Genomic DNA, 22084 nt, shown 5'->3' on the forward strand with positions numbered 1-22084 from the left:
AAATAAGTAAACTTAAAAACATATATTCTATGTTTGGATGGAAGTAGAAAAACACAGAAGCGACTTCTATAAGCAATAGAAGGTCTGAGGCAGAAGCTTCGGGAATATAAACACTACCAAGAATTTTTTCAAGTATTGGGTAGGGATTTACTTTTGCAGGCCACGGAATTGTAAGGTTGGTTTTTCCCTGAGGGCTGGAACTGACCTATGGGGGCGGAGGGTGGCGGTCACTCAGATGATACCCGAGGAAAACAATTAATAGCAATAATTAGCACCAAAATCACTGCCCTTTCCAACTTTGTCGCTCCTAAACCAAGAATGGATTTATTATATTGAAGCAACACAAAAACCCTACTGGGGCAGGAATACTGTCTTTTTCTTGTAAACAAGATGTGACTGAAGTCATCACAGTATGCATGCCGACACGTTTCATCGGCGAATTGCCTTCTTACACAACAAAAACTAAGGTAAATAAATGGATGGAGACTTGATGGATGAATAGATTTGCAGTTAAGCAAATGTGTAAAACGTTACTGTAGGATCTAGGTAGTTGAGTATGTTAGTGTTCATTGTAAAATCCTCTCAACTTTTCTCTGATGTTCAGGACAAAACTGTCAGGATAAAAAGGTCAAAAAGCCGTATCTGAAAGGTAAACCAAAATGAGGCAAGTGAGCCAAAATATATACGGGCTAGAAGATAAAACCACACATGATGAGAAAATACTCTAAGTGATTTGTTTGAAGCACCAGGTATCTATGTTCCCCTGACGTGGGACTTTGAACACCACGGGAACAGCCCCTCTGAGGGGAGGACGGGGCTTCCTTGCAGCCCGTGGCCTCATGGCACGAGACAGGAGAAACAGGCTTGTCTCTCCTGCTCTCATTAAGGACTGAGGGGACCCATGAGTGACTCCACCCCCTCCACCTCTCAGCCGGGGAGAAGCCACCTTGGTGACGCGTTCTGTCCTAACCATTCCAGTAGGCGGAGAAGGAGAGGCCCGGCCCCAGCATTACTGGGTGAGGTGTACATGGTAAAGAAGGGGCACAGTTTGGATTAGGCCATGGGCTGCCCCCATCCGGAAGCGTGCGCAGCGTTGGGGGGGCGGTGGAGAGCGCAGTGATTGGGCCTCTGCCCCACCTTGTCCCTGGCCGAGCAGGCAGAGTAGGGGACGTGGATGGGGTACACTGCATGTCACTGGTGGTGTCCCCCAGTTTGGCCCCACAGCAGGCTGGCTTGCTGGCTCCTTGCCGGCTGCCCCGGCCACAGGACCTGAGAAATACACGGGATGCTCCGAGCCACTGCATCAGCGTTAGACGTAAGCCATCCCCAGAGCTCGGTGTACTTCCTGGGTCCGTTGGGGCAGTGCGGTCTTGCCAGTCCTGACGGCCCACGTGGGCTCAGAGGCCAGGACGACCTTGCCCTGGTCCTTCGCGTTATCCACAGCCACCTTCTCGGTGACACCAGCTTCCCTCCCGTGTAGCTCCTCCCCAGCGCAGGCGATCACTCCAGTCCCTCTGCGAGGCTGTGGGCCACTTTCTGTTCCATCAGCTCACCTGACTCGCCCAGGACTGATCACCCTCTGCAGCAGCTCTGCGCAGCCACAGCAGTCTCGGGGTCCCTGCCAGGGGCAAAGTCCGTGTGACAGTGGGGGGTGCACAGACCACCTCAGCGTCTGCCCCAGTTTCGCACCCTTCGGAGTGAGGATGGGTTCCCCTAGCCTCTTCTTACAGTGCTCCCCACAACAAAGGACTTCCTGAGGGAGCCGAGGCACTGGAACCCACACGCCGAAGGTCAGCATCACCCCCCACCTCCCAGAGATTTTTAGCGTACTGTAATTTGACTCTACAGTTTTAGAAGAATAGATCTTATGGACAAAAAGAACAGAAAAAAAATCTTAAACTCTACTCAGCCATCATTGTGAAGGTTGTTTTGTGGATTTTGTTACTCTGAGGCTGTTGTTACCCAGCCTCATATGAATAGAGCATATGAATATGGGTATCAGATACTCCATTCAGGAGAAGAGATACACAATTAGGTTGAGTAAAACTCCTATAAGCTTGAATCAATAAGATGAACTCGTGATATATTTTGTCTTTAAAACATACACACAGTGCCAGTGTCACTTTCCTGGTTTCGATACTGTACTACAGCTACGTAGGAAGTAGCCACTCAGGGGTGGGGGTCAGGGGGGAGTTGTGTGAAAGGCAGACAAGACCCCTCTTGCTACTTCCTGTGAGTCTGTAACTATTTCAAAATAAGCTTGAAATGTAAAAAAGGGAAATCATAAAAATTCAGTTCGTACTTGAATATGTTGCAATGGGCCAAATGGGGGGTCAAGGTGGCCTGAGAGGGTGCGGGAAGTACCCGAGATGTGAAATTCATCAAACCGTTCACAACAAAGGATTCCTGGTGTCTCTGAGTCCTTCCCCACGGATATGATTGCAAGTATTTGGGGAAAATCCCAAAAGCCAAGAAGATCCTTTTACAGAAGGGTCCAAACATTCAAAATTCCATTCTTTTTCCATGCCATCTTGTGGGGTCAGTAAGAGGTGGAGGAGTTAACTGTCCATTGTGCAGGTGGGGAAATGAGGGGAAATGAGTAATGAAGACACTGAATGTGAGCCACACAGAACGGCGAGTAGGTCCAGGGTTGGTGTCTCAGACCACTCAGTCAAAGAATTTCAGTTTTACAGTAGATTCCAGGGGGCATCTAGGCCCTGGTTCCTCCCCAGGTGTACACCAAAATCACCTGAGGATTTCTTTTTAATACAGGGATGGGAGGGGGGCATTCCCTGACATGTATTCGACTGGCCTAGGATCGGGCCTAGTTAGCATTATTCTTAAAACCTCCCTAGATGCTTCTAGGGTACAGTAAGGGGTGAGATCCAATGATCTATCCCAAGTCACTTGTTTATCACCTGAGGAAACTGAGGTCATCGAGGTGAAGTGGCTTATATCAGCTGGTCAGTCACTCAGGGAGCTGGTCGTAGACTCCCAGAAATGGACTCATAGTCTAGTGCTGAAATTTCATTTTCTGTAAGTTTCGTTTTCTCCAGTTCTTGATTTCTTTCCTAACTGAACACACACATACACAGACACACACACACACACACACACGCACACAGAGGTACGCATGCGTGTGTACTTTATTGGCTATTTCCTCTCTGCTTTGTCTAGTGTCACTCATGGGCAAGACTCTGAATTACCTATTCACTCTGAGTCGGCGCTCATTCGAACTGGAACCATTGCCAAATTCACAGTGATCACAAGATACACATTCTTTCTGCTTGTCTACAATCTATTTAGTGCGTTTGGAAAATTACAAACTAATTGCTTTTCTCCACAAGAACTCCAAAGACACTTTTCTACCCCCAAAAAGAGAGCTTTTCTAATGCATGTAGTTCAGCGTTCGCTTATGGCCTGAGCATTTATCAGAACACATGGATAAATGTGTCTTATGTATTGAGAAATTTTTACTTGTGCAGAACTTTCTGGCTAGCTCAGGATGCCTCCATGGAGGCTTATATTACTGGTGAGAGCTGAGATGGGAGATGAGCTGGGCACTCTGCTGTCAAACCACAAAATCTTGCTCTTACCTCCCGTCCAAGTGATCAGGGATTAAGAGGCATTCTTGGTATTTGGTCCATTTCCTTCATTCGTGAACCAGGTGGCTTGTTTATTTCTGTCAGGCTGAAACCAATAGTAACCACCAGAATCTTGATCACTTCAAAATAAGAGTAGGTTTTTATATTTTACAGTAGATTCCTTCTATATTTAGGAGGCTAATTGAAACTGGGGCTACTACCTCCCTCAATTCTTCCAGAATCCAGCTACCAACCTCCATGACAGGCAACGATGGCCTGAAGCTCTCCTTTAGGGTACAAGACAGATCTGGTTCCAGACACTGCTGCTAAGTGTTTGCACCACTAGGAACACCCCTCAGTAAGATCCCAGGTTCACAGCCATTGGTACTCTGATTTCGTACAATTCTGTACTCACCTGCAAACTCCACAAGACCCTGCACATGGTCCTTGCCCCTTGACTCTTGATGGTAAAGCTGCGGACAAAAGACATCATCAGAACTTTCCATCTCTTACTTCAGTTCTCTATTTCTCTCATTAACCACTTGCGATTCTTCTCTTTCAATAAGCTTCTTCTGTTTTTATTTTCAGGCCACAGGAAAAAACATGGCTGACAATGGTACTCAAATATATATGCTACAGGTCCAACACTTCCAAGATCCAGCTTTCTAGGGAAGCAAGTCTAATTGTCTCCTCTTAACAAATTTCTTTTTTTTTTAATTAATGATTTTATTTATTTATTTTTCTTTCTTTATTATTTCAATTTAAATCCAAGTTAGTTAACATATAGTGTAATAATGATTTTAGGAGAATTCAGTGATTCATCACTTACATATAACACCCAGGGCTCATCCCAAGTGTCCGCCTTAATGCCCATCCCCCATTTAGCCCCTCCCCCTACCCACCCACCTCCCCTCCAGCAACCCTCAGTTTGTTCTCTGTATTTCAGAGTCTCTTATGGCTTCCATCCCTCTCTGTTTTTATCTGATTTTTTCCTCCCTTCATCAGATGAACATATGTTCATCTGTTGTGTATCTTAAATTCCACACATGAATGAAATCATATGATATTTGTCTCTCTCTGCCTGACTCATTTTGCTTAGCATAATGGCCCCCTAGTTCCCTCCATGTTGTTGCAAATAGCAAGATTTCATTCTTTTTGATCACCAAGTGATACTTCATCATATATATGTGTATATATATATATATATATATATATATACATATATATACATATACATACATATATATGTATATATACGTATATACATATATGTATACATGCATACATACACACCACACCTTCTTTATCCATTCATCAGTCGATTAACATTGGGCTCTTTCCATAATTTGGCTATTGTCAATAGTGCTGCTCTAAACATTGGGGTGCATGTGCCCCTTGGAATCAGCATTTTTGTAACCTTTGGATAAATACCTAGTAGTGCTTTTTCTGGGTTGAAGGGTAGTTCTATTTTTAGTTTTTTGAGGAACCTCCATACTGTTTTCCAGAGTGGCTGCACCAGTTTGCATTCCCACCAACAGTGCAAAAGTGTTCCCCTTTCTGTGAATTCTTGCCAACATCTGTTGTTTCCTGACTTGTTCATTTTAGCCACTCTGACCTGTGTGAGATGGTATCTCATTGTGGTTTTGATTCGTATTTCCCTGATGATGAGTGGTATTGAGTGTCTTTTCATGTGTCTGTTAGCCATCTAGATGTCTTCTTTGGAAAAGTGTCTACTCACGTCTTTTGCCCATTTCTTTGCTAGATAGATTATTTGCTTTTTGGGTGTTGAGTTTGATAAGTTCTTTGTAGATTTTGGATACTAACCCTTTATCTGATATGTCATTTACAAATCTCTTCTCCCGTTCCATTGGCTGCCTTTTAGTTTTGCTGATTGTTTCCTTCGCTGTGCAGAAACTTTATATTTTGATGAAGTTCCAATGGTTCATTTCTGCTTTTGTTTCCCTTGCCTCCAGAGACGTGTCAAGTAAGAAGTTGCTATAGCCAAAGTTCCTCTTAACAAATTTCAAGCCGAGGCTGCAAAACAAAACCAAAAAAAAAAAAAAAAAAAAGTTCCATTTCCCTAATGGAGCTCCATTTTGTGACCCTTAGCAATCATAACTCCATTTTATAACTCTGTTCACATCTCCTCCTTTTGATCAAGATCTTTCTTCAGAAAGCATGGATGATCAATAAATTTTCAAAAACATTGATGAATAATTTTATGGTTTGGGTCCTTCATCGCAGGAAGGTTCATTTCTGGTATGTCATGTCCCACTGAGGAGAGAAACAGGTGTAGGCAGGAGTTGTTGACCTAAGGCCAATGGCTACATTTGAGCAACAGGGAGCCTCAGGGAAATGGATCTTAGGCATTGTCCTCAGTCATATCTGTCAGTTGAGGAAAGATGTCAGGAGGGAAGGTTTGGTCAATCGTTTCTAGTCTCTGAGCTATCGTCACAACATTTTAGGAAGAAACAACAAAAAGAAATAAGAAATGCTGGGAATGCAAGCTGGTGCAGCCACTCTGGCTGCTATTTTGTCTATAGCTTATCACTTGGAAAAATTATCAAAAGGCTTTGCTCAACCTACTTTTTAAATCCATTCCCTTGCCTGACCCTCACTTACAAGCATGTGGACAAGTTGATAAAGGTTGGAATAACCAGGCTCCTAGGTCTGACTGACTACATGGAATTCTTTCACAAATCTTAGCAGGTCTTCAAAGGCACTGGGAAAGTCCTCGGTAATGGCTTACAGTTCTTAGTCCGAGGAGCATAAGGAACTGATGAAGTCTCAGAGCCTCCTTCCTTAGATCTAACTGGGAAAGGATGCCTGCAGGATCTACATGAACGCCCAGGCTGTCATTATAGAAGGGCAGTCCAACTCATCTAGGATGTGTACATGGAGAGTAGGAGACAGAGGGTGGGAACAGCAGGGGTGGGGGCAGAACAGAGGAGGAGGGGCAAGGGGTTGAGAGGCATCAGCTATTTCTTCCATTCTTGAGAGCCTCTTAGAAGGGTCTGAATTAACTGCTGGGAATGTAGACTTAGCTCCTGAAGGGAAGCAAACTTTCCAGTGTTTCTTTTGGAATCTCCACTTAAAATAAGCCCCCCACTCATTTTGTTCGGTTTCATAACTCCTTTTCAGTCTATGCATGCAAGTAACCTCAGTTTGGACTATCAGAAGTGCCCCACGTTGGCCAATAAGGCTTTAAATCATCGTGGGGAATGCGAGTCTAACAGGCAAACATTTTTCAGCAAGAAGAGCCGTCTTCCTTACACATAAATCCTGCAGGAGCTCTGGCAGGGGGCTGGTTATCAAGAGTCCCCTTAGGAGAATGATCTCCCCAAACAGAGTATTCATCAAGAAGCTGAAACCCAACTCTTGCACTCAAAATGAGTGAAAACAGAATCCTCTCTTCAGAAATGAGAGAGGACAGAAGCCAGCAGCAGAGGACACCCAAACAAGGGAGGTTTGGGCCCAGGAGGACTTCCCACCAAGAACAAGGTTGCCAGGGAAGAGGGTGGAAAACAATGGCATCCTGCAGCTACTTCACAGGCGCCCACTGCGGCTTGGAACACAAGGCAGTTGCTCTGGACCCCACTTCTCTGACACCATGGAATGTCAACGGATCTCAGACTGTGTCTGTAAAAACAAGCAATGCGTTTATTTGGGGTCTTGGGGATTGCAGTTGGGAAGATAGATTCGAGAGGGATCAAACAACTGGGGGAAGAAATTAGGAGTTTCTAAAGGCAAAAACCACAAGTTGTTTTAAAAGAATAATGATTGATTCTGACAACAGGTGAGCTATCTGATACATAGAAATGTTCCAGAAATGGTTCTGTGGTTAAGGCCCGGGTTCTAGAGTTCAGTCTCCATCCAGGGGCAGACACGCACAAACTCCATTTTCCTAAAGATCTCCCAGCTCCCTTTTGGGACCCCCAGCAATTCTCCAAGTCCATCTCGGGACTCCCTGTTCACACTCATCTCAACATGGAGCTTTCCCAGGACTAAATGAACTGTGTCTGGGGATAAATTTGCTTTGCGGGAGCGGCTGGAGAACCCCCACTCTATGACGTGTATCGGGAGGGTGGGACAGTTTCCAATGAAAGGTAGAAAGAAACAGGGACTTGGCAGACAGCACCAACAGGAGCCTCACCCCCAGTTTCAGCACTTTTCTCGTCTCCCTGTTATCACAGACACCCTGAGCACAGAACGTGACGTGGGCCGGGATGAGGGATGCCAAGCCTGGTGCCGTGGGCGCCTCCAGAACTGGACAGGGCCCTGAGCAGCTACGAGAGTCACGTCTGCTGAGTAAGGACACTTTAGACGACTACCGTAGAGGGCATCAAAAATACTGTCATTAAGGCCTAACGTGTTCTGTCTGAAGTCTCAAGATGCTAGCACATACACTCTCTCCGTTCTAATGAACAAGGAAGAGGTTACAAGCTCTTACTGCCATTGGCCATTCTCAGGAAGGGTATGCAAAAAACAAAGCAGAGAAGAACTGGTAAAACACAGCCTCTCAGACAACAGTGGCAGATTTGGGTCAAAACTCCAGCTTGGAGAGATGCAGAATTTTATGCCACGAAAGGGAGGCCTTCTATTTCCAGATGAGCAAACGAAGGCACAGATCTGGGGCGAGAGTGTGGCAAGGTCCCGCAGCCAACTTCCCCAGGCCTCCCTGGCTCCAGGGTCCGCGGACCCTGCGTGCCTGGCACTCCACACTCCCAGCTCTGCACAAGGCCACGCGGAGCCTGAGAGAGGACTTAGCACATCGGTGAAACTGCTTCTCCTCGGCCTCTTCTCAGTCAGTTTCCAGACAGACCAAAGAAAGCAATCCTGGTTTTGTTTTCCCCAAGCAGGAACTCTGCTCACTAGTTTCGCTTTCCACTTTCAGTTTCCATCTCGGTTTCCAGTCTAACTTGCCAACAACATGCCCACAGGTTACGTCATGAACTGTTCATCTTTCTCATATAGCCCTGTGGTGGGGCTCACATCCTGAAACCCCAGTCTCCTGGCTGGATCTCAGAAGAGCCCACAGCTAAACAAGGCCCTGCAGAACTGCCAGCCATGAGGTAAGGACTTCTCTGCTTCTCTGCCTGTCAGTCTAAAGTTCTAGAAAAAAAGGCTAATCAATACTATCTCAAAAGACTGATTTCAGTGATGTCGAGTTTCCTTACTCTTCCAGGTGAGGGTCTGCTTGGAGACTGAGTGTCCTTAGTTCAGGCTTTTTCTTTTCTTTTTTTTTTTTTTTTCTTTTTTTTTAGCATCACCCCGAGGAAGCTTACCTCATAACAAAGCCCAAAGAAGCAGAGGGATGTGGGAAAAGAGTTTCTCAGGGAGGGAGAAAATGATCCACGTCTCTGAAATTCTCTTCCCCAAACTCCCGTCCGTCTGACCGAGGGAGGGAATGGACAGTTTGTCTGGAAAGGGACACTGCTTTCTGCTGGCTCCTCGCCTGGGGAAAAGGACCCCCACAGCCGTGTGAGCCACAGTCCTGGGCTCTCCCCAGATGTCTTGAGGAAAATATTGTGGGCAAATGGTGGCAGAAGCTCACTGTCTAGGGAGCAAGGCCCTCCTCTGTAGACTTCTGGTCTCACTCTCTGTGCTGCTGGGCTCCTATGTCAGGCCTTCTCAACGTCCCTGCATTTAAGATTAGCAGATGACCCTCTCTCCTGGGGAAGCCTCTGGTCTGCAGATACCCTCCTGTCGGTGGGGCTGGACTGCAGTTGTGGCCTCATGTGGGAATTTCTGTGCTGTCCAAACTGAATCTTGAGTTAAGTAACCCTTAATATCAACAGATTTTTAAAAAATTAATTGATACTGACTTGCACATTTCCCCTCGGTGCTCCAGTGGGCAAAATTTTCAAGGGGCAAAAGTTCCAGAAAGTGCATAATTACAGGCCTATGATCAACCCTCCTCCCAGGTCCATTGACAGAGGGGGTTGTCACTGACAGGGAAAATAATAATGATAATAAAGTAGCTATCGCTTCCTGAATGCTTATAAAGTGCCAGCCTGGCTTCTAAAATTATTATGTAAACCATGGGGCGCCTGGGCGGTTCAGTCAGTTAAGCATCCCACTCTTGGTTTTGGCACAGGTCATGATCTCACAGCTTGGTGGGTGTGAGTCCCACGTCAGGCTCTGTGCTGACAATGCGAAGCCTGCTTGGGATTCTCTCCCCAACCCCCTCACTCTCTGCCCCTCCACCACTTGTGCTGTCTCTGTGTCTCTCAAAATAAAGAAACTTTAAACAATTTAAATTATGATGTAAATTATATTTAATTATTTAAAAAACCCTCAAAAGACACCTACGAAGCAGGTACTCATATCACCCTGATTTTGCAACAATGAATCTTAGATTTAGAAACATTAAGATCACACAGATAGTAAGTGATAGAGCTGGGACATGAGCCAGAGTCTCTATTCAGTGATACCCAATTTGACCTCTACACCCATGCTTCTTAAAGTGTACCAGTGGAAGGTTTGTGAGACTATTTCGGATGGCACTCCAGTTGGTGTTTATGTTTTAATGTTTTGTTTATTTCAACATGTACTAACGAAAAATACATACATCATTTGAAGAATTTCTGTTCAGGTTACTAGTACAATGTTTCATTGTGATAAGATACATGTATGATAAACTTAGCCATTTTAACTATTTTTTAAGTATGCAATTTTGTGGTATTTAGTGCATTCACAGTGATGTCCACCCATCACCAGTATCCACTTCAAGAACATCTTCCTCACCTGAGGGGAAATCCCGTACCCCTTAAGCAGTCACTCTCCACTCATCCTTCGCCCCAGGCCCTGGCAACCATTAATCTGCTTTCTCTCTATGTATTTGCCCCCTGTGGATATTTCTCTTTTTTTTTTGTAAGATTTAAAATTTTTTAATGTTTATTTATTTGGGGTGGGGGGGAGAGCACGGGGGGAGGAGCCGAGAGAGAGAGGGAGACACAGAATCCAAAGCAGACTCCAGGCTCTGAGCTGTCAGCACAGAGCCCTATGCAGGGCTCGAACCCGCGAACAGGGAGATCATGACCTGAGCAGAAGTCGGATGCTTAACCCACTGAGGCACCCAGGCACCCCCCATTGTGGATATTTCACAAACAAAGAAGCATACAATAAGTGGCTCTTTGTGACTGCCTTATTTCACTTAGCACAATGTCTTCAAGGTTTACCCATGTTGTAGCAGGTGACAGAATGTCCTTCCCTTTTAAGGCTGAATAATATGCCACTGTATGTATTTACCACTTTGTTTAGCGGTTCATCCGTCTATGGACATTTAGGATGCTTCCACCTTTTGACTATTGTGAACAATGCCTGCTAGGAATAGAAGTATGCAAATCGTCTGTTTGAGTCTCTGCTTTTACTTATTTTGGGTACATACCCAGAAGTGATACTGCTGAATCACATGGCCGTTCTATTTCATTTTCTGAGGAATCATCACCATTTTCCACAGCAACTGTCCCAGTTTACATTCCCACTAGTAATTCCTCCACATCCTCGCCAACGCGTGGTTTTTGTTTTCCGTTTTGTTGAGGGCAGCCATCCTAATGGGTGTGAAGTGGTGCCTTGTGTTTTCGATTTGCATCTCACTAATGATGGGTGATGTTGAGCATCTTTTCATGTGCTTCCTGGCCATCTGTGTGTCTTCTTTGGAGAAATATCTGTTTTAAGTCCTTTGGCCATTTTGTAGTCACCTGTTTTTTTGTTGTTGTTGAGTCATGAGAGTTGTTTATATAGTCTGGATATTAATCTCTTATCAGATATGTGATTTGCAAATAATCTCTCCCATTTTAGGAGTTGCCTTCTCATTCTGTCAGTAGTGCCCTTTGATGCACAAACGTTTCTAATTTTGATGAAAATCCAGTTTACCTCTGTTTACTTATGTTGCCTATGCTTTCAGTGTCCTATCCAAGACTGCCAAATCCAATGTCATAAAGTTTTTTCCTATTTTCTTCTAAGATTTTTGTAATTTTGATCCATCTTGAGTTCATTTTTTATATGTCTACAGTGTAAGATAAGGGCCCACTTTCATTCTTTTGCAAGTGGATATCCAGCTCTCCTGGCACCATTTGTTGAAACATGTTTCCCCATTAAGTGGTCTTGGTACATGTTTCAAAACTCATTTGGCCATTGTTATGACCATCGTTACGGCCACGTTATGGAATTGTGAACCCCTAGCATCTCCCCAGATTTATATGTTGAAGCCCTGACCCCCAGTGTGACCGTATTTAGAGACAGGGCCTGTAAGGAAGTACTAAGGGTTAAATAAGGCCATAAGGGTGGGCCCTTAATCTGAAAGGGCTGATATCCTTGACAGAAGAAGTGCATGTGGACGAGAGGTCACATGTGGACTCCAGTAACAGAGCCCTTCTCAGGAAACAAATCAGTGGGCACCTTGATTTGGGACTCCCAGCCTCCAAAACTGGGAGAAAAGAAATATCTGCAATATCTGTTGGTTAAGCCACCCCGTCTGCGGTACCTCATCATGATAGCCTGAAATGACCATTGCAACCATATACGTAAGTGTTTATTTCTGGGCCCTCCATTTTGCTCCACTGCTCCAGGTGTCTGTTTTTATGCCCATCCCACACCGTTTTGATTGGGGTAGCTTTGTAGTAAGTTTTGAAATCCGAAAGCGTGAGACCTCCAATTTTGTTCTTTTTTAAGATCGTTTTGGTTATTCGAGATCTCTTGAGATTCCATATGAATTTTAGGACGGATTTTTCTATTTCTGTAAAAAACATGTCATTGGGATTTTGATAGGGATTGCACTGAATCTGTAGATTGCTTTGGGTGGTACTGACATCTGAACAACATTAAAGCTTCCAGGCTGTGAACACAGGATGCCTCTTCCTTTCTTTGTGTCTTCTTAATTTCTTTCAGCAATCTTTTGTAATTTTTAGTGGACAAGTCTTTCGCCTCTTTGGTTGACTTTATTCCTAAGTATTTGATTCTTTATGATATTATTAAAAAAGAATTGTTCTCTTTTTTTTTTTAATGTTTAAGTGTTTTATTTTATTTTTGAGAGAAAGAGAAACAGAGTATGAGAGGGAGAAGGGCAGAGAGAGAGGGAGACACAGAATCCAAAGCAGGCTCCAGGCTCCCAGCTGTCAGCACAGAGCCTGACGCGGGGCCTGAACCCATGAACCATGAGATCGTGACCTGAGCCGGAGTCAGACACTCAACTGACTGAGTCACCCGGGCACCCCAGGAAAAGAACTTTCAACCCAGAATCCCATGCCCCACAAAAATATCCTTCTAGAATGAAGATTAAATCAAGATGTTCTCGGATGAGGTGCGTCTTGCCGGCTCAGTCAGTGGGGTGTGTGACTTTTCATCTCAGGGTTGGGAGTTTTAGCCCCACACTGGGTGTAGAGATTACTTAAAAAGAAAATCTTTTAAAGTGAAAGTGAAAAAGGTGAGTGAGAAAAGGCAATCTCAAAATGCTGTATAACTCCATCATCTGACATTCTTGAAGTGACAGAGTGAGAGAGATGAAACAAATTACCAGAGGCTGGGGATGTTTGGAGAGTGGGGAGCGAACAGGTGTCACTGAAGGGACAGTGTGCGGGAGATATTTGTGATGATAAAATAGTTCTGTATCTTGATTGGGTGCGTGGATTTACTCACGTGATGAAACGACACAGGATTTACACACATTGTACCAATGTTGGTGTCTTCATTTTGTTATTGTATGGTACTTGTGTAAGGTATTGGAAGAAACCAGGCGAAGGGTACACTGGAGCTCCGTACTCTCTTTGCAAATTTCAGTGATTCTCTAATTATTTCCAAATTGTAAGTGGAAAAAAAAATTGGTCGAACAAATATTCTCTTTCAGGTGGTCTAAATTTGTGGCATAATCTGCAGACTAAGGTCCTGAAGTGAATACGGTTTTATAAGCCTCTACGTTTCTCTTTCTTTTTTCTTTCTTCTTTTTTTTTTTTTTCTTTCTTTTGAGAGAGAGTGTGTGTAAGCGGGGGAGGCACAGAGAGGGGGACAGAGGATCGAAAGCAGGCTCTGCGCTGACAGCAGCAAGCTCAATTCAGGGCTCAAACTCACAAACTGCGAGATCGTGACCTGAGCCGAAGTCAGATGCTCAACTGACTGAGCCACCCAGGCTCTATGTTTCTAACTGGTTTCTGTCCTGAATGTAGGAATAGGAAAATAGGAAACTCTCATTATACCATGTAATATGTGCTCTAAGTACTTAACACACATACAGGCTTATTAATGTTCACCCAACTTCAGACTCAAGTGTGCTCAGTCTATTCCTATCCCCATTTTACAAACGAGACTCTGAAACAGAGAGAGGTTACTTGCTAAAAAGTGGCAGAGCCAGTGTCTGAGACCAAGCAAACTGCATTCAAAGTCTGTGCGGATCTTAGGAACGTAGGGATTCTGAGGAAAATCAAAGCAGGCGTGCCCTTTCCAAGGCTAAGTCCTAAAGAGGAGCTGTTTTCTCTGGCTTCTTTCTATCGACCGCTCCTCACTTAACAACGAAAACTTGTTTTTCTCTTTTGCAGTAAGAACGCTGACGAGGTCAAAGGTAAGCTGCTTCAGCTGAGATGCCACTTCACCTGGGAGCTGCTAGTTGAAGACACTGAGATGCCCGATTTAGAGAACAGGATCCTGGATGAGATTGAGTTCCTAGACACCAAATACAACGCGGGCATACACAACCTGCTGGCCTACGTCCAACACCTGAAAGGCCAGACTCAGGAGGCCCTGGGGAGCCTGAAGGAAGCCGAAGACCTGATCCAGCAGGAACACGGCGACCGATCGGCTGTGAGAAGCCTGGTCACCTGGGGCAACTACGCCTGGCTGTATCACCACATGGGCAGGCTGGCGCAGGCCCAGACTTACCTGGCCAGGGTGGCGAACACTTGTGAGAAGTTTGCAGCCCCCTCCTGCTACAGGCTGGACTGTCCTCAGATGGACTGCGAGGAAGGGTGGGCCTTGCTGAAGTGTGGAGGAAAGAACTACGAGCGGGCCAAGGCCTGCTTCGAGAAGGCTCTGGCAGCGGAGCCCGAGAACCCTGAATTCAGCACTGGGTATGCAATCACCATCTATCGGCTGGACGGCCTCAACAAAGCGACCCAGGTCAGCGACGCATCTTGTCTGCAGCCTCTAAAAGAGGCCATCAGGCTGAACCCAGAAGACGCGTACATTAAGGCTCTGCTCGCCCTGAAGCTTCAGGACGTGGGCCAAGAAGCCGAAGGAGAAAAGTACGTCGAAGAGGCACTGACCAACATGTCCTCGCAGACCTACGTCTTTCGATACGCGGCCAAGTTTTACCGCAGGAAAGGCGCTCTGGATAAAGCTCTTCAGCTCTTAAAGAGGGCCCTGCAGGCCACGCCCTCCTCCGCTTTCCTGCATCACCAGATGGGGCTTTGTTACAAGGCACGCATGATCCAAATCAAGAGAGCGGCAAACTGGCAGCCCAGAGGACGGGATAGAGACAATGTCCACAGACTGGTTCACTTGGCTATATGTGAAATTCAAAAGACTCTGATGCTAAGGCCCACATTTGAGTTGGCTTATGTTGAACTGGCTTACATGTATGCAGAAATAGGCCAACACACAAAGGCTGAGGACGCCTTTCAGAAAGTGTTGCACATGAAGAACATCAACGATCATCTGCAACAAGAGATTCATTACTGCTATGGCCATTTCCAAGAACTTCATAAGATATCTGTGGATAAAGCAATCACCCATTATTTAAAAGGTCTCAAAATAAGAAGCATCTCCCGCACCAGGGAGAAAATTCTCAGCGCCCTAGAGAAGTTAGCTAAAAGACATATTCATCAGAATGTACGTGTGGTGGAAAGTTTCAGCATCCTCGGGCTCATCCACAGATTGAAAGGGGAAGTGAGTGAGGCCCTGGTGTGTTATGAGAAGGCTCTCAGGCTGGCTGCTGACTCCAACACCATGGTCTGAAACAGAGGTCACCATTACTTGTTTAATGTCATAACTAAACATAGCCAACACCTTCCTGATCGCTGCTTTCAGGAACATGTGACATGCTGAAATACAAGAGATGATACAACACAGGCTGTGCTGCCTGCTGAGCGCCGCCCCCCCCCCCCCCACCATTTTCTTTCCCCTCCCGTCCATGTGTAACACATCCCTGTACTCATTGGCCAAGGTCGGTTGATGCTTTGGGGGGCACCTATCACCTGCTAGACCAACGGAAGCTCTTTTCCCTACGGCTTTGCACGGGGAAAGGGCGCATGGGTGGCTTCCGTCCTCCATCCGCCCGGTCTCCGAAACAGAGGAGTCTTAAACAGGGAAGATTTCAGCCCCTCCTGGGCCCAGCACACCGGTCACACGCCAGTGTAGCTCTGTGCACACGCCCCTGTCTCTGCAGGCGCACACACACAGGACGTCCGTGCCTTGGTCCGAAGCCACTTCCGCTGGTTGGCTCACACACTCAAAGCATGAATTCCTGGAGACAGTCATCCGGAGCCAAGAGCATGGGCTGCTCATATACACATGCACCACGTGTATCTCTCTCCACACACACTGATCCTGGAGCTCACACAGGCCCATTCCTGCGGACTTGTGCACATACACATTCTGTATTTGGAAAATTCCTGACACTGTAACCCAGTCAGAAGTTTAAAAACAAAAATTAAAAAAAAAAAGATTTACTTTTCATGTGGCCGGGCGTGCTGACCTACCAGATCTAAAAGCAAAGCAAATGAGCAAAGATGAAAGAGAAAAGAGAAGGGACTTCAGAAGGTCACTAGAGTGTTCCAGTCCCGGTGTCCATCTCCCAAGGCCTTCCCACAGCCAAGAACTGCTGGCCAGGAAGCCAAGTCTATAACCTCATAAGAAACTCAAACATTTCGGGACACGTTTGTCGAGCCACCGGCAATCGCAAAGAATCTGTGCATTCCAAACACGTCGCTGGACGTGTACTTACCCTAAGAAAAATTAAAATGTACCGGGGAAAGACAAATAAAAGAAAAGCCCATTTAGGAGGTGCAAGCCACAAGTGACAAATACATTAATGTAGTTTTTAGGTGCTGGCCCTTGGAGTGCACCATATAATCTTCTTTTTCCCTAAGATATTTTCTCCAAAAGCATTCAGTAAAGTTAGCAACTTGGGAAGCTAACAAAGTCTTTGAGTGAGTTTTATTAGTGAGATTTTTAAAAGGTATATATTCCAGGGGCACCTGGATGGCTCAGTCAGTTAAGCATCCGACTTCTGCTTAGGTCATGATATTGGGCTCATGGGTTCAGGCCCCGCGTCCAGCTCTGTGCTGACAGCTGGGAACCTGCTTAGGATTCTGTGTCTCCCTTTCTGCCCCTCCCCTGCTTGCACTGTCTCTCTCTCTCTTTCTCAAAAATAAATGTTAAAAAAAATTCTTTTTTAAAAAAAAAGATGTGTATTCTTGGGGCACCTGGGTGGCTCAGTCAGTTAAGCATCCAACTCTGGATTTCAATTCAGGTCATGATCCATCGGTTTGTGAGTTCAAGCCCCGCATCAGTCTCCGTGCTGACAACGCAGAGCCTGCTTGGGATTCTTTCTTCCTCCTTTTCTTTCTCCCTCCCCGGCTCAAGCTCATGCTCTCTCTCAAAATAAATAAGTAAACTTAAAAACATATATTCTATGTTTGGATGGAAGTAGAAAAACACAGAAGCGACTTCTATAAGCAATAGAAGGTCTGAGGCAGAAGCTTCGGGAATATAAACACTACCAAGAATTTTTTCAAGTATTGGGTAGGGATTTACTTTTGCAGGCCACGGAATTGTAAGGTTGGTTTTTCCCTGAGGGCTGGAACTGACCTATGGGGGCGGAGGGTGGCGGTCACTCAGATGATACCCGAGGAAAACAATTAATAGCAATAATTAGCACCAAAATCACTGCCCTTTCCAACTTTGTCGCTCCTAAACCAAGAATGGATTTATTATATTGAAGCAACACAAAAACCCTACTGGGGCAGGAATACTGTCTTTTTCTTGTAAACAAGATGTGACTGAAGTCATCACAGTATGCATGCCGACACGTTTCATCGGCGAATTGCCTTCTTACACAACAAAAACTAAGGTAAATAAATGGATGGAGACTTGATGGATGAATAGATTTGCAGTTAAGCAAATGTGTAAAACGTTACTGTAGGATCTAGGTAGTTGAGTATGTTAGTGTTCATTGTAAAATCCTCTCAACTTTTCTCTGATGTTCAGGACAAAACTGTCAGGATAAAAAGGTCAAAAAGCCGTATCTGAAAGGTAAACCAAAATGAGGCAAGTGAGCCAAAATATATACGGGCTAGAAGATAAAACCACACATGATGAGAAAATACTCTAAGTGATTTGTTTGAAGCACCAGGTATCTATGTTCCCCTGACGTGGGACTTTGAACACCACGGGAACAGCCCCTCTGAGGGGAGGACGGGGCTTCCTTGCAGCCCGTGGCCTCATGGCACGAGACAGGAGAAACAGGCTTGTCTCTCCTGCTCTCATTAAGGACTGAGGGGACCCATGAGTGACTCCACCCCCTCCACCTCTCAGCCGGGGAGAAGCCACCTTGGTGACGCGTTCTGTCCTAACCATTCCAGTAGGCGGAGAAGGAGAGGCCCGGCCCCAGCATTACTGGGTGAGGTGTACATGGTAAAGAAGGGGCACAGTTTGGATTAGGCCATGGGCTGCCCCCATCCGGAAGCGTGCGCAGCGTTGGGGGGGCGGTGGAGAGCGCAGTGATTGGGCCTCTGCCCCACCTTGTCCCTGGCCGAGCAGGCAGAGTAGGGGACGTGGATGGGGTACACTGCATGTCACTGGTGGTGTCCCCCAGTTTGGCCCCACAGCAGGCTGGCTTGCTGGCTCCTTGCCGGCTGCCCCGGCCACAGGACCTGAGAAATACACGGGATGCTCCGAGCCACTGCATCAGCGTTAGACGTAAGCCATCCCCAGAGCTCGGTGTACTTCCTGGGTCCGTTGGGGCAGTGCGGTCTTGCCAGTCCTGACGGCCCACGTGGGCTCAGAGGCCAGGACGACCTTGCCCTGGTCCTTCGCGTTATCCACAGCCACCTTCTCGGTGACACCAGCTTCCCTCCCGTGTAGCTCCTCCCCAGCGCAGGCGATCACTCCAGTCCCTCTGCGAGGCTGTGGGCCACTTTCTGTTCCATCAGCTCACCTGACTCGCCCAGGACTGATCACCCTCTGCAGCAGCTCTGCGCAGCCACAGCAGTCTCGGGGTCCCTGCCAGGGGCAAAGTCCGTGTGACAGTGGGGGGTGCACAGACCACCTCAGCGTCTGCCCCAGTTTCGCACCCTTCGGAGTGAGGATGGGTTCCCCTAGCCTCTTCTTACAGTGCTCCCCACAACAAAGGACTTCCTGAGGGAGCCGAGGCACTGGAACCCACACGCCGAAGGTCAGCATCACCCCCCACCTCCCAGAGATTTTTAGCGTACTGTAATTTGACTCTACAGTTTTAGAAGAATAGATCTTATGGACAAAAAGAACAGAAAAAAAATCTTAAACTCTACTCAGCCATCATTGTGAAGGTTGTTTTGTGGATTTTGTTACTCTGAGGCTGTTGTTACCCAGCCTCATATGAATAGAGCATATGAATATGGGTATCAGATACTCCATTCAGGAGAAGAGATACACAATTAGGTTGAGTAAAACTCCTATAAGCTTGAATCAATAAGATGAACTCGTGATATATTTTGTCTTTAAAACATACACACAGTGCCAGTGTCACTTTCCTGGTTTCGATACTGTACTACAGCTACGTAGGAAGTAGCCACTCAGGGGTGGGGGTCAGGGGGGAGTTGTGTGAAAGGCAGACAAGACCCCTCTTGCTACTTCCTGTGAGTCTGTAACTATTTCAAAATAAGCTTGAAATGTAAAAAAGGGAAATCATAAAAATTCAGTTCGTACTTGAATATGTTGCAATGGGCCAAATGGGGGGTCAAGGTGGCCTGAGAGGGTGCGGGAAGTACCCGAGATGTGAAATTCATCAAACCGTTCACAACAAAGGATTCCTGGTGTCTCTGAGTCCTTCCCCACGGATATGATTGCAAGTATTTGGGGAAAATCCCAAAAGCCAAGAAGATCCTTTTACAGAAGGGTCCAAACATTCAAAATTCCATTCTTTTTCCATGCCATCTTGTGGGGTCAGTAAGAGGTGGAGGAGTTAACTGTCCATTGTGCAGGTGGGGAAATGAGGGGAAATGAGTAATGAAGACACTGAATGTGAGCCACACAGAACGGCGAGTAGGTCCAGGGTTGGTGTCTCAGACCACTCAGTCAAAGAATTTCAGTTTTACAGTAGATTCCAGGGGGCATCTAGGCCCTGGTTCCTCCCCAGGTGTACACCAAAATCACCTGAGGATTTCTTTTTAATACAGGGATGGGAGGGGGGCATTCCCTGACATGTATTCGACTGGCCTAGGATCGGGCCTAGTTAGCATTATTCTTAAAACCTCCCTAGATGCTTCTAGGGTACAGTAAGGGGTGAGATCCAATGATCTATCCCAAGTCACTTGTTTATCACCTGAGGAAACTGAGGTCATCGAGGTGAAGTGGCTTATATCAGCTGGTCAGTCACTCAGGGAGCTGGTCGTAGACTCCCAGAAATGGACTCATAGTCTAGTGCTGAAATTTCATTTTCTGTAAGTTTCGTTTTCTCCAGTTCTTGATTTCTTTCCTAACTGAACACACACATACACAGACACACACACACACACACACACGCACACAGAGGTACGCATGCGTGTGTACTTTATTGGCTATTTCCTCTCTGCTTTGTCTAGTGTCACTCATGGGCAAGACTCTGAATTACCTATTCACTCTGAGTCGGCGCTCATTCGAACTGGAACCATTGCCAAATTCACAGTGATCACAAGATACACATTCTTTCTGCTTGTCTACAATCTATTTAGTGCGTTTGGAAAATTACAAACTAATTGCTTTTCTCCACAAGAACTCCAAAGACACTTTTCTACCCCCAAAAAGAGAGCTTTTCTAATGCATGTAGTTCAGCGTTCGCTTATGGCCTGAGCATTTATCAGAACACATGGATAAATGTGTCTTATGTATTGAGAAATTTTTACTTGTGCAGAACTTTCTGGCTAGCTCAGGATGCCTCCATGGAGGCTTATATTACTGGTGAGAGCTGAGATGGGAGATGAGCTGGGCACTCTGCTGTCAAACCACAAAATCTTGCTCTTACCTCCCGTCCAAGTGATCAGGGATTAAGAGGCATTCTTGGTATTTGGTCCATTTCCTTCATTCGTGAACCAGGTGGCTTGTTTATTTCTGTCAGGCTGAAACCAATAGTAACCACCAGAATCTTGATCACTTCAAAATAAGAGTAGGTTTTTATATTTTACAGTAGATTCCTTCTATATTTAGGAGGCTAATTGAAACTGGGGCTACTACCTCCCTCAATTCTTCCAGAATCCAGCTACCAACCTCCATGACAGGCAACGATGGCCTGAAGCTCTCCTTTAGGGTACAAGACAGATCTGGTTCCAGACACTGCTGCTAAGTGTTTGCACCACTAGGAACACCCCTCAGTAAGATCCCAGGTTCACAGCCATTGGTACTCTGATTTCGTACAATTCTGTACTCACCTGCAAACTCCACAAGACCCTGCACATGGTCCTTGCCCCTTGACTCTTGATGGTAAAGCTGCGGACAAAAGACATCATCAGAACTTTCCATCTCTTACTTCAGTTCTCTATTTCTCTCATTAACCACTTGCGATTCTTCTCTTTCAATAAGCTTCTTCTGTTTTTATTTTCAGGCCACAGGAAAAAACATGGCTGACAATGGTACTCAAATATATATGCTACAGGTCCAACACTTCCAAGATCCAGCTTTCTAGGGAAGCAAGTCTAATTGTCTCCTCTTAACAAATTTCTTTTTTTTTTAATTAATGATTTTATTTATTTATTTTTCTTTCTTTATTATTTCAATTTAAATCCAAGTTAGTTAACATATAGTGTAATAATGATTTTAGGAGAATTCAGTGATTCATCACTTACATATAACACCCAGGGCTCATCCCAAGTGTCCGCCTTAATGCCCATCCCCCATTTAGCCCCTCCCCCTACCCACCCACCTCCCCTCCAGCAACCCTCAGTTTGTTCTCTGTATTTCAGAGTCTCTTATGGCTTCCATCCCTCTCTGTTTTTATCTGATTTTTTCCTCCCTTCATCAGATGAACATATGTTCATCTGTTGTGTATCTTAAATTCCACACATGAATGAAATCATATGATATTTGTCTCTCTCTGCCTGACTCATTTTGCTTAGCATAATGGCCCCCTAGTTCCCTCCATGTTGTTGCAAATAGCAAGATTTCATTCTTTTTGATCACCAAGTGATACTTCATCATATATATGTGTATATATATATATATATATATATATATATACATATATATACATATACATACATATATATGTATATATACGTATATACATATATGTATACATGCATACATACACACCACACCTTCTTTATCCATTCATCAGT

At 45.5% G+C, this 22084-nt stretch overlaps 1 protein-coding gene, 1 long non-coding RNA gene and 2 pseudogenes across 2 annotated transcripts; 1 reads left to right on the forward strand and 3 right to left on the reverse strand.

The window, feature by feature from the left end:
* Nucleotides 1–50: 50 nt before the first annotated feature.
* On the reverse strand, nt 51–1798 carry LOC122202681 (annotated as a pseudogene).
* Nucleotides 1799–3287: 1489 nt separating this feature from the next.
* On the reverse strand, nt 3288–5445 carry LOC122201686. Its single transcript, XR_006194297.1, has 3 exons — nt 5409–5445; nt 4000–4057; nt 3288–3690 (listed from the first exon to the last, which is right to left on the reverse strand). It is a non-coding gene; the product is annotated as an uncharacterized LOC122201686 (long non-coding RNA).
* Nucleotides 5446–8585: 3140 nt separating this feature from the next.
* LOC122201682 (interferon-induced protein with tetratricopeptide repeats 1B-like) lies at nt 8586–16767 on the forward strand. Its single transcript, XM_042907568.1, has 2 exons — nt 8586–8656; nt 14117–16767. Exons 1-2 carry the CDS (start codon nt 8652–8654, stop codon nt 15528–15530), a joined length of 1419 nt encoding a protein of 472 aa, XP_042763502.1. The 5' UTR covers nt 8586–8651; the 3' UTR covers nt 15531–16767.
* Nucleotides 16768–17229: 462 nt separating this feature from the next.
* Nucleotides 17230–18977, reverse strand: LOC122202683 (annotated as a pseudogene).
* Nucleotides 18978–22084: the final 3107 nt, after the last annotated feature.

The sequence above is a fragment of the Panthera leo genome, chromosome D2 (assembly GCF_018350215.1).
Source record: "Panthera leo isolate Ple1 chromosome D2, P.leo_Ple1_pat1.1, whole genome shotgun sequence".
In the NCBI taxonomy this organism is placed as follows: domain Eukaryota; kingdom Metazoa; phylum Chordata; class Mammalia; order Carnivora; family Felidae; genus Panthera; species Panthera leo.